Below are 17,260 nucleotides of genomic sequence, written 5' to 3'. Positions count from 1 at the left end.
ACAATTATGGAATTATTTCAATAAATATGATATTAGTATAAGTGTGTAAGTCATAAAGGACATAATACATTACTAACCTAACCAAATATTTCGCTAAATTGAAATCGAAAACAACAAAAAACAAAAGAAGTAATATGATATACGTATCAAGTGCCTGGTACTAATTGTGACGCTGTTTACATAGGACAAACATCTCAGTATTTAGAGAATAAATTAAGAGGTCATCAATACGATAAAAAAATTGAACTGCATTAACGAACCATGAAATATCAAAAAAAACATAAACTCAATTATAAAGATTCGAAAATTCTTGAAACTGAATCTAATTCACGAAAAGAGAATTTTTAGAAATGGTTCACATTCATACGAACAAAAAAGCTATAAATGATAAAAAACGGGTAAATAATTTAAGTAAAATTTATAGCTCTATTTTGTAAATTCTAAAAATTTAATATATTTAAGGGAAACGAAGGAAAAATTTATTCTTCTTATTGGAACAAAGCTCTAAGTTGATTTTATCCTTATTTTGATATTCATGATGAAAGTGACCTATAAATCAATATAAATAAGCAAATTGTCATTGTCAATATCATATTTTTATAAAGACTTAAAGAAAAGTCGATACGTCAAAATTTATCTTTCCTTTAAAAACTATAAAAAAAACTAATTTTGAAACAGAAGAGACCTAAAATCAAGAACATTTAGATGCATTAATATATCAGAAGGTCTAAAAAATAAGAAATTAGAGAAATTTTCATATATTTTAATTAACTTTTGATTATTTATGAAATATGAATTTGAATGAATAACGTTGAATTTTTCTAGGTTAGATAAGGATAAATTGTAGTGAATGATGTTGAATATTGATTGGTGAATTTATGAATAACATCAAATTTGAATAAGTTTAGTCGTTATGAATATAGCTGAATATTTAAAGGTTCGAATAGAAATGACAATAAATTTCATAGATTAGGTCGTTATATGTGAAGTTTAAATTTATTTAGGTGAGGTTAGAGGCGTTGAATTTTTATAGAATATGCTTTTTAAAAATTTGAAAGATATGCATAAATTACACTAAGATTATTTAAATCAGTTTTCTCATTAATACATTGATCATTTTGGGCAATATATGTTGTTTCTAAAGAGTAGTTTGTAGTTTTTTTTCAGATGTCAAAACTTTGGCAGATTCATTATTCATATTGTGACAAAAAGTACATTGATAGAGTCGAAAATGTCATTGATCAGTCGGATAACTTCTCACAAGAGAATATTTAGAGTCCCTATCATTCCAGGTTAAAGTTTTAAAACACTCATACCAAAATCTAACTGGAACATTTACCTTCTATTTGTATGTATTATTACATATTGTCATCCCATTGGCCACTTGACCAAGATCAATTTTAAATATACATTTTCTGTAGGAAAATGGTGAATCTGGTTATCTGTTGGAAAAAAAAACAATCGAAATCAAGTAGAATCAGAAAATGACGATGTAAAGTTCCATATAGATTTAGAAGACATCAGTTACCGAAATTTAAGAAGAAAAAAAAGGAAAAAGTAGCAGAAGATACAACAATTGGAATTAGTGATTCTCGAACTACTGAGATCATTGACCATAAAGATTTTTAAATATCTCCATGATTCAATTACAGATAATAAAATAAAACGGACAAAAAGGATTGGACTGACGACTGATGGTGCACGTGCTATGAAGTGAAGGTTGTAACTTTCATCAAGTCACGCCCTGAGCAATCCCGACTTTTTGCCATTCTGTGTGATAAAATGAATGAAAGTGCTGTCAAGATTGTTTGAGCTTGTTAATGACACACTTCTGACTTATCTGTTTCTTGTTTTCTGTTTTCAGCACCACTTTCCTCATCATGGTTCTTCACATTACTTTCATCTTGTTTTTCCCTTCTGCTTTGCTCATAATCTTTCATCATTCAAGTAATGATTTTATCTTTATATTCTTCACCGAATTCCACATCTCTATGTATTTAAATTTTATTCCAGAGTCGATATACATTATTCGAGTATCCTGAATCATCTGATGTTTCATATTTATCTGTCTATTTTTGAGATTTTCTGTAGATTTTTGGATTAAAAACGATAGATCATAACACATAACACACAGTTGATGATGAAGCAAACTTAACGACAGTTTGTTATTGTTTTCCCGCAGCCGAAAGCAAACATGGCATTATTCGAACATAGAAGTACCATGAAAAAGGTAAAAATTGAGTTTTAAAAAATTGATATAAACATATGATTTCATTGAAGCCAGTTTCAAAGAAAATGAAATATTTCGAGATATATGTATTAATATAGTTTCAAAAATAATAAATTGATGCAAGTATATATTTTGTTGTTGAACTAAGTGGTTTTTAAAATATTTATTTTGTCAATCTATTACGAGAGTTAAAAATATCAAATTAATCATTAAAAATTAAAACAAATTCAGTTGTAGCACCTGCATTATGGAAATATGTATTAATATCTGTTCTCGATAAATAAAGGACATCTATTGTACTTTTACTTAAAATTTGGGATGCCAATTTAACTTTCATTTATTCCTTTTCATAAAAACTATGACTTGTTTTAATTCTTGTCCTTCCTTAATGTGAAGTTGCTTGGGTTTTGGGATGGTTGAAAAATGTTTTTAAGGAATTTGAAAAATCTGCCCCTAAAGACTTAACCCTTTGTCAATTGGCCATGGCATCATCAAATATAATTGACAAAACTTTTACCCAACTTTCACGCATAAATTCATGGCACTTTTTTACCAAATTTTCGCTACCACAAAGTCCTTTCAAAAAGAGGTACCAAACAGATCCCTTGCTTCGGGTAATTCATCAGTATTCACGTTTGTTCCAATGTTGACATATCCTGTAAATTTTTTTCCTCTCCATTCAATCCGTCTTCTTATTACAAATTTCATCCCAAATCAAATTGCATACAATTTCCCTGTCACAAAATTCTTTAGCTTTTGGGTTTAGAGCACTTAAAGCTTCTTTGCTCCGCACTTTGATACCATTTTGAAATGGAATTGATTATATGCTATTGGTTAAACTTAAGGTTACAGCAAACGACCTTAACTCTAGAGAATACTTTTCTTTACTTCTTGTTTTCAGCATTCTTTTAAAAATCTCATTAGGGCTGCCTGGAATGGAAGCCTAAAAATAAAAAGTTTGGTTGTATAAATTTTAGAAGATTAACTTTTATTTGAGACTAGAGGGAAGTTACTTTGCTCTCAATCAAAGTCCATCAAACACCAAATAAGTGTTTTTTATTTAAATGAAGCACAATAGTTATTAAAATAGGGGAAGTTGGGGCAAAGTGGCCCCTCGGGGCAAAGTGATTTTATATGGTATTTCCAACATGGTTACGACATCTATAGGTATCTTCGCGTATATCATTCCCCTTACGTATGTACAGCTAACTTAATCTGCATTTAACCACGGTCGAGACTGCACGCAATTTTTTCGTTAAGTGAAAAGTTTTGAACCACGCGCTTGTAATATTCATTGGTAAGTAAAGTAGCAGTTTAGCTGAAAATACAAATTATTTGTTCGGTATCATATAAGGTTAGAATGACATTTTACATATATCTGAGACGTACATATAAGCAATCAAACAAAACAAGCTAATTTTTTTATTACTTTCAAAATACTGCTTCGATACGTATTGGGGCAAAGTGGGTTTCCTATTATGGGGCAAAGTGTTCCACTTTGGCCCTATAGAAAAATTAAGTTGAATTTTTTTTTCAGAATTTCCATAATGGTGCGTAAATATATACGTAAAACTCAGCAACAATCTTGGTCGGAAGACAGTATGATAGCAGCTATACAGGATGCCAGAAATAATATACTTAGTGCAGAAAAGGCAGCAAGTCAGTACCAAGTCCCTTTGACAACACTTCGAAGACGAGTCAAATCGAACAAGGACCCTGAAGCAGCTTCAAGAAAATATCTAGGGCGATTTAGTCCAGTTTGCAGAAAAAAATAAGATTGCTCATAATTTTAATGCCATCAAAGGTCTTGCAGGGCGTGATTGGATTTATGGGTTTTTAACCAGAAACAAAAATATTTCTCTAAGACTGCCAGAATATACGTCAGCTGCTAGGGCCTCGTCTTTCAATAAATTTAATGTAAGTTCATTCTTTGAGCTTCTGAAAGAAATGTTCGAGAAACATAAGTATCCACCCAGCAGAATTTTTAATTGCGACGAAACAGGTGTGTCTACGGTACCAAATAGGCCCTCCAGAATATTCTCCATTAAATGAAAAAAACAGGTGGGTTGTGTTAGTTCCGCGGAAAGAGGCACCTTAACTACTGCAGAAATTTGTTTCAATGCCGTTGGATTCTATATTCCTCCACTAGTAATTTTCCCGCGAATAAGAAAATGCCCAGCACTTGAGCACGGCCTTCCCCCGGAATCGATCGTCGAATATCACCCGAGTGGGTGGATGCAGAGTGAGATTTTTTCTGATGTTTGGTTTAATCACTTCCTGAAATATACCAAACCCTCCGAGACTGAATCGGTGTTACTGATTCTTGATGGCCATGCAACGCACACTAAGAATTTAACGTTAGTTGAAAAGGCAAGGGCAAATTATGTAAACATAATTGTAATACCTCCACATACATCCCACCGGCTACAGCCATTAGATGTTACCTTCATGTTTCCGCTCAATACGTACTATGAACAAGAAACGAAGAAATGGTTTCTGAATAATCCTGGGAAGGTGATAACATTATATCAAGTCGGAGAACTGTTTGGTAACGCATTTAAACGGGCCGCAAATGCACAAAATGCTATTAATGGCTTCAAAGCCACTGGAATTTATCCATATAATCCGGATGTATTTCCAGAGGAACTATTCAAACCGGCAGAGACTACTGACAGACTACCAGAGGATGAGCGTCCAAACACTCCGCAATCAGTTCTACTTGAGAATAGATTTAATGAAATAAATCAGTTTCCACAACCAGGGCCCTCTAGAGTTAAATCCCCGTCTCCTATAGTCCATTCAGAACTAAAAAATCACAAGCTGTAGAACCCATTTCAAAAGAAATCTCTGGAAACCTATATTATTCACCGCAAGACATATTACCCTTACCCAAAGTGAGTGATGTAGGAGCGCCCAAAAGAAAATTAAAAAGGGGGAAAACCATGGTGCTAACATCAACCCCTAATTATGAAGAGCTAAAAGTTGCAAAAGAAATTAAAATATCTAAAGGCAAAAAAGAAGCGGTTAAAAAAATATTGGTAAAAACCAAGAAAACAAAGATGCAAAAGGGAACAAAGACGGATGAAGATACGTCGTCAGACAGTTCAATTCTGGTTGAGTTGGTAAATTCAAGTGATACAGATAGCGATCTAGAATTTTATCCTAAGACAAAGGATTTCGATATTGAAGAGGTTGACATCAAAAACCTAAATAGTGATGAATTTATATTAACAGAATTAACATCTGACAAATTGACAAAAAAAAGTTTTTTGCCCAAATAGTTAGCATTGAAAAAACCTCTGAACCTAAGATTATTGTTTCCTTTTTGCGTCAATATAGACAATCGAAAGATATTTTTGTTTTTCCTGAAGTGAAAGACATTAGCGAAGTTGTTATTAACGAAATTTTAGGAAAAGTTGAAGTAGAAATTTTGAGGCACGGAAAAATTAAAGTTTGTTAATAACCTTCTTAAATTTTTATTAGGAATCTCTTTATGTTTATGTCAGCTGTTCCTTTCTTTTTTTTTATAGAGGAAATGTTTATTTTTCTTTCATTTCAATAATAAGTGGTGCTTCATAATAAAAAGCCTACAATCTTTTAAGGTTTTCTTTGATACATAAGGCTTAAAATTGTTAAAATGTCGTTTTCGCTGTTTTCATCACAACAATGAAGTGTTATTTGTTTTTGTATTAAACTCTTGTGTACTAAAAGTGTTTTCTTTTATCTGGTAATTACTTTCCACTTTCCCCGATGTACGTATCCTATTTCTTCTATAAATTCATAGCTCTGGTCTAGAATCACTGGATATGTCGGGAAACAACAGCTAAATCATGGAAGAAGAGACTTCAGCCATCCAAAATACTCTCTCAGTTACTAGAAAAATATTTATAGGAAGGCTTTGTTAAGGTGACCACTTTGCCCCAACTTCCCCTACATTTCTTAATAGCCTACTTATAGAAAATCTATTATTTATGAGGAAATTGTTACTCAAAGAACTTACCAACAAAGTTTTTTTGGCATTCTCCATAATTGAAGATATTTCTTTTAGAACACATACCAGAGATTTTGAAGACCCTAGTTTTCGATCAAGTTTATGAAGTCGCTTAAAATTTTTGCTTTGAAGAGCCACTGTATTTTTCAGAATACATATTCATATTTTTCTTGGCCTCCTTCGGTGTATTGAAATCAGAGCTGATGAGATTTCCTACAAAGTTTCCTGTTTTATAGGAACCTCGATACCAATGACATTATAAGAACATTCTTCTTGTTGGTTACAGGAGTTAGTCTCACTCTTAGAAGCACTTAAAGTTTCAGATGAGTAAAATAATTCAATTTCTGAAAATTTGGATGAAGCGAATTTTTCAGACTGATGTAAAGTATAAAATATGCAGTAGTCATAGAGGCGGTTCAGGCAGACAGGCAGACATCCGGTCCAGCCGCTCTGACCGCAGCGCTAACCGCAAGTCGAAAGCAGTGATAACAGCGTTTACTATACTACGTGTAAACCTTCTAATTAAGATTAAGATTAAGAAAAAATGTTACGAATAATCACCTATTATATAATTTTGCATACAAGGTGGTAAAAAGTTTTTAGAAATTATGTAGTAATAGTTGATACAATATTCCGAGACCTTCCTTGGCTATAATTTGATTTTCTTGATCATACACTAAAAAGGCGTAAATAAAAACGTACAATGAATAGTCCGTTTCCACAGCACCTAGGCGGTAGGACTAACGATGCGCTGTATTTAATCTTTAACGTGGCAAATACATCCCCAGTAGGCCTACGAACCACTAGTTATTGCTGAATCATGTCTAGACTTTGCAGCATCTTTTCATGGCTCTTCATGAGTAGCATCTTTTAATGGCTCTTATAAATTAATGACTCTTAGATAAACTAAGCTATCACTAATTGGTGGCATCTTTTCTTGACTACTATTTGTTGGCGTCTTTTTGTGACTGTTTTAATGAGTATAAATGTAGAGTAGCATCTTTTAATGGCTCTTATAAATTAATGACTCTTAGATAAACTAAGCTATCACTAATTGGTGGCATCTTTTCTTGGCTACTATTTATTGGCATCTTTTTGTGGCTGAGTCTCCGAGATGATTCAGCAACATATCTTTTAATCATTATAAATGTAAACTTATAATATTGCACCTTGATTTAAATGGAGACTTTAAATAATTTTTCAAATTCTGTTTAATAATTTTAAAAATACTTATGTACTTTGATGAGAGGGTATAAGGAAGGGATAGGAAGGAAATATCTATGAAAACAGCTGATATTTAATACAGCTAGCATGTTAAATCGAATGTTTCCGCAGAATAGCTATGAACTGACCTCTCAACCTCACTCTGTTTTTCTTAGGTGGATAACTTTACAAAAATACTACTTAAAAAAGATTACCAATACTAGATGCATTGCCGTTTGTATCCATAAGAAACAGAGTCATAGTTGTCAATTCGTTTCCGTTTAGTAAAAGTGGTGCGGAATACTTTAGTTACCTCGTTGGTGACGACAGAATGGTTGGTATTTCTTAATATATTTCGAGTAGTTACGTACTCTTCGGTGGCATCGTTAAGGACCATATCTTTTAATTTATCGAAATTTACTTGTTTATGTGTGCTATAATTAAGTGTTATCCCTTTAACTTTTATAATATCAATGGTTTTATCTTTATCTGTTGAATAAACCCTATAAACATAGAGCTTAGGGCCGCCTGAGACAAAGTCTGTAATATAACTACCCTCACCGTATTCAGCTAGCTCGTCCGTCATCTCGCCGAGATAGCTTCCAATGGGTACTTCATACGTATCTCCAGGGCGCGAGACGTAGATAGCAGAATCAGTATCGTGGTACATTACTCTATCACCTAGTTTCTCGAGATATGAATATAGTTTTATTCTAACATGTGCGGTCGTGAAGGCTGCCAAAACAACATTTACGGTCGGTAGAGAAGTGTATGCCTCATCTTTAAAGGACCAGTTAACGATGAGAGTGTTCTCGTTAACTGGGAATATATGGTTAGGTTAGGTTAGGTTTGTAAGGCTGTGACAGAATATCTAATAGTTCTGCTGGATCATTAACAATAGAACATTTGCTCTGGTTCTCTAATTGTCCAAGTTTTCCCCAGAAGCTAGTAATTATAGATTTGCCGACTTGTCTACGCCCAGAATTATACTCAATTTCATCGGGGTTTAGCTCTACTCCCTCTCTGTCAAAATATTCTTTTATATACATCTTTTTGTCTTCATCAGTCTTACACTCTGGAGGCCACCCGCTAGCTTGTTGTTTTATTTTTAAAAATTTAGAAATATATTCAGCAAAAAGACCGCCAGACTTTGTGGAAGGATCGTACTGTACCGTTTCATATTCCCAAATTTCACATATATCTAATATTTTATAGCCTTTTTCAAAAGCTTTTGTCACCTCGTCCATTACCCAAGTCCCCGTAATTGCACGCTCTTTGTCCGCATGACTACACTCTACCTTTAACATATTCTCACAACAAGTACGGCATAGAGGGAAAATTAATTTATTGTTTGTTTTATATGGAAGAACGGGATGATAGAGATTTGTAGGTGGTAACACTTTACATTTAATTAATCCATTTGTAGTCTTTAGATCTAAAGCATAACATGCTTCTCCCACATAAACCTCTGGATGACCTATGGGGTATTTTCCATATTTGTTTATGTACGGATAGAGGCTGCAAATATCCCGATAATTTATTTTCTCCCCTTCCTTACAAGAATAATATAATTTTGTGGCGTCTGTTCGCCCACCGTGAAAAGCGTCACGAGGCTCCAGAGGTGTTTGTGAAAAGAGAGGGTGTTTTTCAGTATATTTGCTGATTTCAGAATTTTCAGACAACTCCCGACGAAAATCACACTCCCATTTCACAAGCACTTAACCTAACTCTTAATTTTTCATTTTTTGCCGAGGTTGCTTCGTAACGTTGTTCATATGTGAGGGATGGATCCTCATAGGTAGGTGTGCCACGTTTGTATTTAATACATTTTGGACACCCATGAAAGTAACAACCCTCAAATTCAAAGACTTCTCGTGTGGTATTACAGTACCCGTCCAACTTAAGACCGTTAATAACAACTTCTCTGCCCCGAGATGCGTGTTCTATTTTTATACCTCTCTGCCGTTCTTCCCAAATCAGCCATTGAATTGCTATCTTTGATTGTTTATCCCGACACCTATAGCAATTCTTTGGAATCAGACCGATGGTATTTGGCTTCAAAAAATTTCTGCGGAATATCTTATTACACGCCCCGGGTAGAGTAATAGCTTCTGTAAAAGGATCCACCCCTCCTTCTTTTAAAAGCAAATCTCTGAATTTCAAGCATGAGCGAGCGAGAATACTGACGTCGTCAATGCAGTACGCTATGATTTCTTTTTGGAAATCGAAAACGTAGTTTTGCTCAGAGAGACCTTTGTGCCAGGATATAAGTTGATTTCTAGCATCCTTTTCCTCGTCATATTTTAAACTGTCAGGGTCATAGTATTCGAGAGCAGGTAACGGACCAATATAATTCCAATTTTCTTTTTTATTAAATAAATGTGGAAAGTACCCTTTTTTTATATTTTTTAAATCAAAGACTTTTGGTAACTTTGCTAGAGGCATCGAAAAATAATTTAGCGAGTCGATAAAACTGACGTTACCCACTTTTAATTGTAATAGTTTTGTTCCTCGTGTAATTAGTTCAGGTGTGCTGAGTGCGCTGGTTTAATACATATTCCATAAAACGAGCAACGGGGTCTATTTTTAGGACTTGGTATCTAACACCACAATCACACCATTTTATATCTGTACCTATACATAGTGCACAGTGCTGTTCAAACACACACAAATTACAGTTATGACGATGAGTACCGTCAGGCATAACCTCTTCTTGTGTACACTCGAGGTCGTAAAATATGAAGAGAGTACCGTCCATTGTGGGTTTATGTGTATCTACTGGCATGTAACAGTTGTGGGAAGAGGGTTTAAATTCTCTACACACTTTACAGAAAATCTCACCACATGTATGTACTCTATCTTTCCTAAAAGTTTTTAGGCATAATGTACAAGCTACCACCCGGTCGCAGAGTTTAGTCTGAATGTGATAAGCATAACAATTTTGCCCTCTAAAATAGCGATTTCAGTTGGTGCACACAATTTTTGTGCTAAAAGTACAAGGTGGAACTTGTTCACAGGCAGGACAATTTCTTTCACAGAGGTGTGAGGTCTTGTGTGTGTAGGGGCTGTGACAATTTTCGCAGAAATATGAACAGCAAAAAGCAGATGTTAAAGAAATTATTACCTTATAGTGATGTTCGTGATAGAGCAAATTAATTTTCTTACAGCCACCTATTCCTTCAAACACGACATCACGACCTTTTGCACCATAGTTGTAAACAGTTAAAGTATAGTCTGTCAAATATTCTTGAAATTTATTCAATTCTGGTATACCACCACCCTCTTTGGGTATCTCGATACCACTAGATTCTAATAGCTCTAGAGTTTTTTGCGTCTGAAGCCCCGTAATTTTACGAAGCTTCGTTTTGTCGGGGTCATTATCAACATATGCTTTGGCCACAACTATGGCTCTAGCCAGGCATAGGTGGTCTTTATTAACTATTGTTATAATACCACTACGACAAGCACATTCTTCGTCAAAGCTGTTATATTTACGCCCACGCAAATTACCTTTACCGCTAGGCATTTTTACAGTTGTTGCCCCGAGACAAAACGTTTCGGTATCGAAAGCCGACGAATTAGACTGGTACACTTTCGAAATCATATCCCATATATCTTCAAACTTTATTTGTGAAGCCTGTCGAAAAGACAACCATCCATCGCCACGTGTAAACTCTTTAGAGCAAAAAGTAAAACCGATCTGATCACTTGACTCTGTTCCTTCAGTTACTCTAGCGACAACGCCCTTAAGACCGTCTTTGATCCATTTTAATAGATCATAGTCTTCGGGAGCCGGGCGAATCTTAAACTCTATATGTCTACCTGTTAAACCAAATTTACGAACTTTCTTAACAATATTTTTGGTTACCAAAAACTTTTCCATTGTTTCAAACAGTAACAAATTCTATAAATAAGTCAAGATAAAAAAATGAAAAACACAATAGTGAAAAAAGAAAAGTTTTTCGACAAAACTCAAAAAATCCTAAAAATGTTCGATAATCAAAAATTCCAAAAATTTTTCAAAAGTCGAAAACTCACAATCAAAAATTATTTTAGACTTACCGCAAGAGCACGTCTGAAACGTCACGAGAGCTAGAGAGAAAAGAGACTTAGCAGCGAGAGAGATTCGTTGTGATGAATTAGGAGGGAAGGTTTTTTTTTTCTGGAAATTTGATATGATTTGCTTAGGCCCTGATATAGGAATTTTTTCCTCTGCAGGGCTGGGTGTGGGGATATTTTGCTGATAAGTGTTCGCTCAGCTGCTTCTAGCGGTGCAGTTATATATTTTTTTTTGTTCAAGATTTTGTTTTCTTTTATATTTTTTTTTGGGGGTTTTTTTTATATATTTTTTTTGTTTATTTTTTGTTTTTTCTTAATCTAATTGGGGGTGGGCGGGTACAGCTGCGGCTGTATTATTCCCTATCGTCGGACATTTGTCTGGAGAATCGGTTCTCCAGGTTGCAGGGAAACCGCAGGAAACCTGCAACTCCGACGATGGATGAAAATGAGGGTGTGTGTTGGGGGTAGGAATTTATCTCACTGATATAGGGGAGCTATCGAGGAAATTAAGGTAGGTTTCTGGGAAATCCTCGTATGCTGTTGCAAGCAGTCGAAGAGGCAGATAAGGGAGCTTTTTTTTGGGTTTTGAGCCTAGTGGCCGCATATTGTTGGTCCAGGGGATGAGGAGGGTCTCTTTAGCAGCGGAATTATTTGATTCGATGGTTCGAATCACATATCGGACTTGGAGGTTATTTAGGCGGCTTGGAATGGGGGTTATGTCAGTATTAACATAAACGGTGTTGCTAGGGCTAAACCTACACTTGTATTGGCAGTACCTAAGAATGGACTGCTCGCAGGTCAGGAGTCTTTTGATCAGATATTCGGGTAAAGTGCTAAAGACGTTTGCTCTATATTCGATAATGGGGCGGATGTATGTTTTATACGTATGAAGTAGGGTCAGGGGGTGGGTTCGTCCGAAATTTCCACCAAGAGCTTTGATGAGCCTGACTCGTTTCCGTACTCTGTTTAGAGTGTCATTCAGATCGGCCGTCCAATTGAGAATGTGAGTGAATTTCACACCCAGATAGACGGCTTCTCTGCGGATTTCGAGCCCCTCTCCCCAAAGTCTCAAGTGGAGGTTTTGAGGTTGATGTTTGCGCACGGATTGGGGATGTATGAAGGCGATGGCTTGAGTTTTTTGAGAATTGAGAGTAACCCTCCATTTTCTGCACCAATCCGAAAATTGATTCAGAATATTTTGGGATTTGATATTGAGAGAGCGCATGTTTTGGGCGTAGGCGATGAGTGCGGTGTCATCAGCGTACATTTGGATTTTCACTGTTGGGTCCAGTGGGATTGGAGTGTCATACGTATAGATTATATAGAGTAGTGGGGACAGAATTGAGCCTTGTGGAACGCCAGTAAGTGGGGTAAAAGATTCGGAAAGGCAATGACCAACTTTGACTTTGATGGAGCGGTTGGTGAGATATGAAAATATCAATTTTATAGTAGGAGGTGGCATGCGGATAGTCAGAAGCTTCCTAATGAGTCCGGCATGCCAGACCTGGTCGAAAGCTTTCTGAACATCCATGAAAATGGCGGAGGCACACTGGTGTTGGTTCATCACTTTGGTTAAGATGGTTTGAAGATTGGTGATGGCGTTTTGGGTGGAGTGTTTGGGCCTGAATCCGAATTGGAGTTTTGGAATAATATTAAGCTCTGTACAGAAGTCCCAGATTCTGTCTTTAATCAAACGTTCAAAGACTTTACCCAAGACGCTGATGAGCGAAATAGGGCGGTAAGATTCAGGATTGGAAGGGTCTTTGCCGGGTTTGGGAATGAGAACCGTGTTGGCGGATTTCCAACATTGAGGAAAGTAAGAGAAAGCCAAGCAGGCGTCAAATAGACCGCAGAGCTTAGGGAGAGCTGTCTCAGGCAGGTTTTTTAATGCCTGTCTTGAGATTCCGTCCCGCCCGGGAGCGGAGTTCTTCCCAGCTCGGCAAGCCGATCTAACAACATCCACGGTAAATGGTGCGAGAAGTGGGACGTTCTCATTTAGTTGGGTAATCCAGTAGGGGCTCAGAGTTATGTTTTGGGTGAAGAAGTGGGTTTCATCGGCAAAGTCCCGTGAGAAATGGGGGTTGTCAGTTGGGGTAAAGACAGTTTGTAAGCTGTTTTTGAAGACGGTAGCTTTGTCTTCGGGCGAGAAATACTTTCGTCCTTGTACTTCAAGGTGTGATTCTACATACTTTCGTTGGCCAGTTAGTCTATAGAATTGTTGCCAAAATGCACGACCCCGTCTATAGTCCAAGTCGGCAGTGGCGGCCTCCCACTTTCTTCGCTTTTCAGCATTGATTTCCAGCCTGACTTGGGCGTTGAGACGGTTCCATTGCGTTTGGACTGCTGGGTCTCTAGTTCTAATGTACAGCCTATATAACTGTCTTTTCTGACGAATTTTGGATCGGATATTTTGAGAGATTGATATATAGTTGGTATGAACGGTGGTAAAAGGGACGGCGATGTCTTGCGCATCGATAATGAGGGATTGGAAATCCTCCGCGAATTTGTCTAGTTCTTCGGTAGTCCGAAGAATAGTGGGTTGGGGTAAATTGGTATTGATATGGTTTGCGAAGGAGGGGGTTTTATTGGGTTGAAAAAAGATGTGTTGACAAATAAAGGAACGTGGTCTGAGGTGATTGGGTCGCCTATAGAGCATTCGTCCTCGATAAGGGTAATTAATCTGTCCGTGCAGATTATGTGGTCGACGATGGAAGAGCCCAGGTGACTTACGAGTGTTGGATTTCGGTTTTTAATCCGAGAAAGGGGAAGAGAAATTAGAGAGTCGGCGAGAATTCTGCCGGCTAGGTTGGTTGTGGTATCACCAAAAAGGGAATTCCTGGAGTTGAGGTCACCCATAATGATGGCTCTAGGAAGAGTGGATGCATATTCGAGGAGGTCGAGAGAAAGCGATTGTTGTGGGTGTTTGTAATAAGAGATGAAAGTGATAGTCTCGTTATTACACGAGATATCGATGGCTATGCAATCCAGGTTCTGTTGAGACAGAAATGGGGGTAGGGGATGGGGTGTCGAAGGGAGTACGTTACAGACGAGAAGTCCGTTGCCGTGACAGTAGGAATTTCTGTCCAAGTGGAAAGTGGTATAGCCAGTGAAACTTGGAGGTAATTTGCAAAGGGTGTCGGTTATAGATGAGATTTGGATATTGTGAGAGCTTAATAAGTGCTTCAGTAGATGTCGTTTTCTGGCTAAACCTTGGCAATTAACGGGCCCTATTGTAAAGTCCATGGGACTTTATTTTTCAGTGGGAAGTGTTTGGTTTTTGGGTGAAAGCGAAATGAATGCGGTTACCCACGCCGCTGGTTACGGTACAATTATAACCGTAAAAAGAGGGAATGAGGCGCTGTAGCGTTTCGGCTACTAGCGCCCGAGAAGTGGGGATGGCATTCATTATTGTTGTTGCCAAGATTTCAATCAGGATTTTAGTGTCAGTGGACAGGTCATAAGGGGTTTGAGGCTTTTCCAGGGTGACTGGGGCTGTATCCTGGGGGGCTTTCGGAGTTTCAATCCTTTTCGGGCAGCGGGGGTGGAAGGCGGGGTGAGGTCCACCGCAATTTTTACAGGTAGGGGAGTTAGCTTTTGGGCATTTTTCTGGTTTATGACCAGAAGCACCACAGGTTGGACAAATAGGTTTGGCATTGCAGGTGTCTGCGGAGTGGCCGGTAGATGAGCAACGGTTGCAGTATTTGGGGACTGCGGGTATGGTGTTTGAGTTTGAGGCTTCGCAGTAGTGCGAAAGCCCGTGGAAGTTTATACCCTTGGTTAGGGCGTGATGGTAGGCGGTTTCGGTATCTGTAATAATTCGGAACATGGATGTGGGTTTATTTGTGGATCTAGCTATGATCCTCCAAGTTTTAATGACAGGGAATTTCAGGATAGAGAGGATCTCCAGGAACTCTTCTTCGGTGTAAGATTGGTCTACATTCTTGCAGACCAGAGAAAAGGTGTTTTTTTTTTTGGTTTTAGTGGTTAGGGGTTTTTGGACTCGTTGGGGAGAGTTTATCGGGATAACGACGATTTTCTCGTCGCCTATGGCGTAACGGATTTTCCTTGCCAACGTTTCGTGATGAAACGTGGAAGGAATTTTGAGGAGGGCGGTACCATTGGGGTTGGCTTTGAGAAAGCGCATTTGTCCCCTCAATAGCTCTTGTGTATTGAGGAGATTGTAGAGCTCTCTCTGTGAGGTATAATTTGTCGGGAGGTCTCTAAGATTGAGGGTTTGAAGTGGAGGAGATTGAGCTGTGGTGTGAGATTGAGGTTGTTGTTGGGTGATGGTTTGGGATTGTTGGTGGGTTCTGGGGATCTGAGTTTGAGTTGGTGTTTGGGGTTTGATAGAATTTTGGGTATTTTGTTTTGACTTTTGGCTTTTGGTTAAGGGAATTGATTTTGAAATTAGGGGGGGAATATTTTTTTTGGGAATAGCGCCTAGTCGGGAGTAATCAACCTGCTTGGGTTTAGAGCTGGCTGATTTCTGCGAGACCCTAGATGCATAGGAATCCACAGATGGTGCTGGTGATGAGCTCCTGCTATTCTCCAGTGATTTACGTTGCATATAATCTAGGGCATTGCGAATTTGGTTATATTGATTTGGACTGAACCGCGAGAGTTCCGCGACCATTTCTGCGAAGGTTTTCTCCTCAGAAGGAGAATTGGGGTTGGTTGGGAGTGGTGGGAATTTATCGATGGTGGATAATGGTTTATTTCGGGTTTGTATGGGGGAACGTGCTACTCGGGGCATTTTCAAAAGTGAAATGGGTGAAATTTAAAAGATCAATAGAGTCAGATCAAGTGAGGGATAAGGGATAAGGATTTCGAAAATTGAAATCCTTTGTTAGTACCCAACAAGAGTTGGCTATCAAAGCCGACAGCGGACTCACTGCCGGAGGGAGTTTCCTCCCCGATTAAAGAATTCCTGACCCTTTTGATTGCCTGTTAGTGTTTTTAAAATGAAAATAATATTCACCTGAAACTGCTGATCCTAGGATTCGCGATAGTTCTTGAAACACTTGCCCCCGAAAGGGTTTATTTTATTATAAAAAAAAGCCCCGAAAAGGGCAGATAGGTGAAGCAACAAAGCCCCGAAAGGGGCACTTTTGCAACTTTTAACTGTTCGCGCTAAAATGTGCTGACGCTGTAACCTTTAATACTTTCTTTGTAAGCGAGAGTTTGAATCGCAGTACCCTGCGTTTACCGGTGTGTTTTCTAAAAAAAAAAAACAGTGACCGATTATACAGTAGTCCTTTATTCCGTATTTGCGACCTTCTCGTAGCGCTCTAAGAAAGCAACTTAGCAGCTCTGTGAACTGCTTTAAATAGAGAAAATTTGTGGGCGTGGCTTGAATGCTGTCACGTGATCTTCTCAAGAGAAAATATCTTTTTCCGAGGTTCTTAACATATGATTTGTCTTTTTGAGGTTCTTAGCATATGATTTGTATTTTTTAATCAGGGAATTACTACTATGAATCATTTATAAAGATAAGGGTGTAATTTTTCGAGTTTGAAACGCTTAAACCAGCGTGTGGTTAGATAACCTCACTTTTATTATTTCGATAACGTCTGGCTTTATCAGCTGTTATGATTGATGTGGAATCTCCTTTCCAAAATAAAAGCTATTCTATTGAATGCTAGTGGCTAAAACTAAAAATTGAGAAAATTTTAAAAATTTTAAAAATACGTATTGCGCAATTTTAGATAACATTGCATAATTAGTGAAAATGTCTGAAAAGTGGCGTGACAAGCATAAAATAGTGATAAGAAAATTAT

The 17,260-nt window shown here is 37.3% G+C and overlaps 1 protein-coding gene across 1 annotated transcript; it reads left to right on the top strand.

Annotated features, from left to right (window-relative positions):
- Positions 1-3,777: 3,777 nt before the first annotated feature.
- LOC130451894 (tigger transposable element-derived protein 1-like) lies at positions 3,778-5,056 on the top strand. Its single transcript, XM_056791248.1, has 3 exons — positions 3,778-3,889; positions 4,044-4,243; positions 4,292-5,056. The coding sequence occupies exons 1-3, from the start codon at positions 3,778-3,780 to the stop codon at positions 5,054-5,056; spliced, it is 1,077 nt and encodes a 358-aa protein (XP_056647226.1).
- The last annotated feature ends 12,204 nt before the right edge of the window (positions 5,057-17,260 follow it).

Source organism: Diorhabda sublineata, chromosome Y, assembly GCF_026230105.1.
Source record: "Diorhabda sublineata isolate icDioSubl1.1 chromosome Y, icDioSubl1.1, whole genome shotgun sequence".
In the NCBI taxonomy this organism is placed as follows: Eukaryota; Metazoa; Arthropoda; class Insecta; order Coleoptera; family Chrysomelidae; genus Diorhabda; species Diorhabda sublineata.
Note: the sequence above shows the minus strand (reverse complement) of the source record. Positions and strands in the feature narration are given on the sequence as shown.

Excerpts from the sequence above, each read along its gene's own strand:
- LOC130451894 (XM_056791248.1), top strand. The coding sequence starts at position 3,778 with ATGGTGCGTAAATATATACGTAAAACTCAGCAACAATCTTGGTCGGAA. Across the intron at positions 3,890-4,043 it reads TAGTGCAGAAAAGGCAGCAA|GGCGTGATTGGATTTATGGG; the intron begins GTCAGTACCAAG and ends AAGGTCTTGCAG. Across the intron at positions 4,244-4,291 it reads ACGAAACAGGTGTGTCTACG|GTGGGTTGTGTTAGTTCCGC; the intron begins GTACCAAATAGG and ends TGAAAAAAACAG.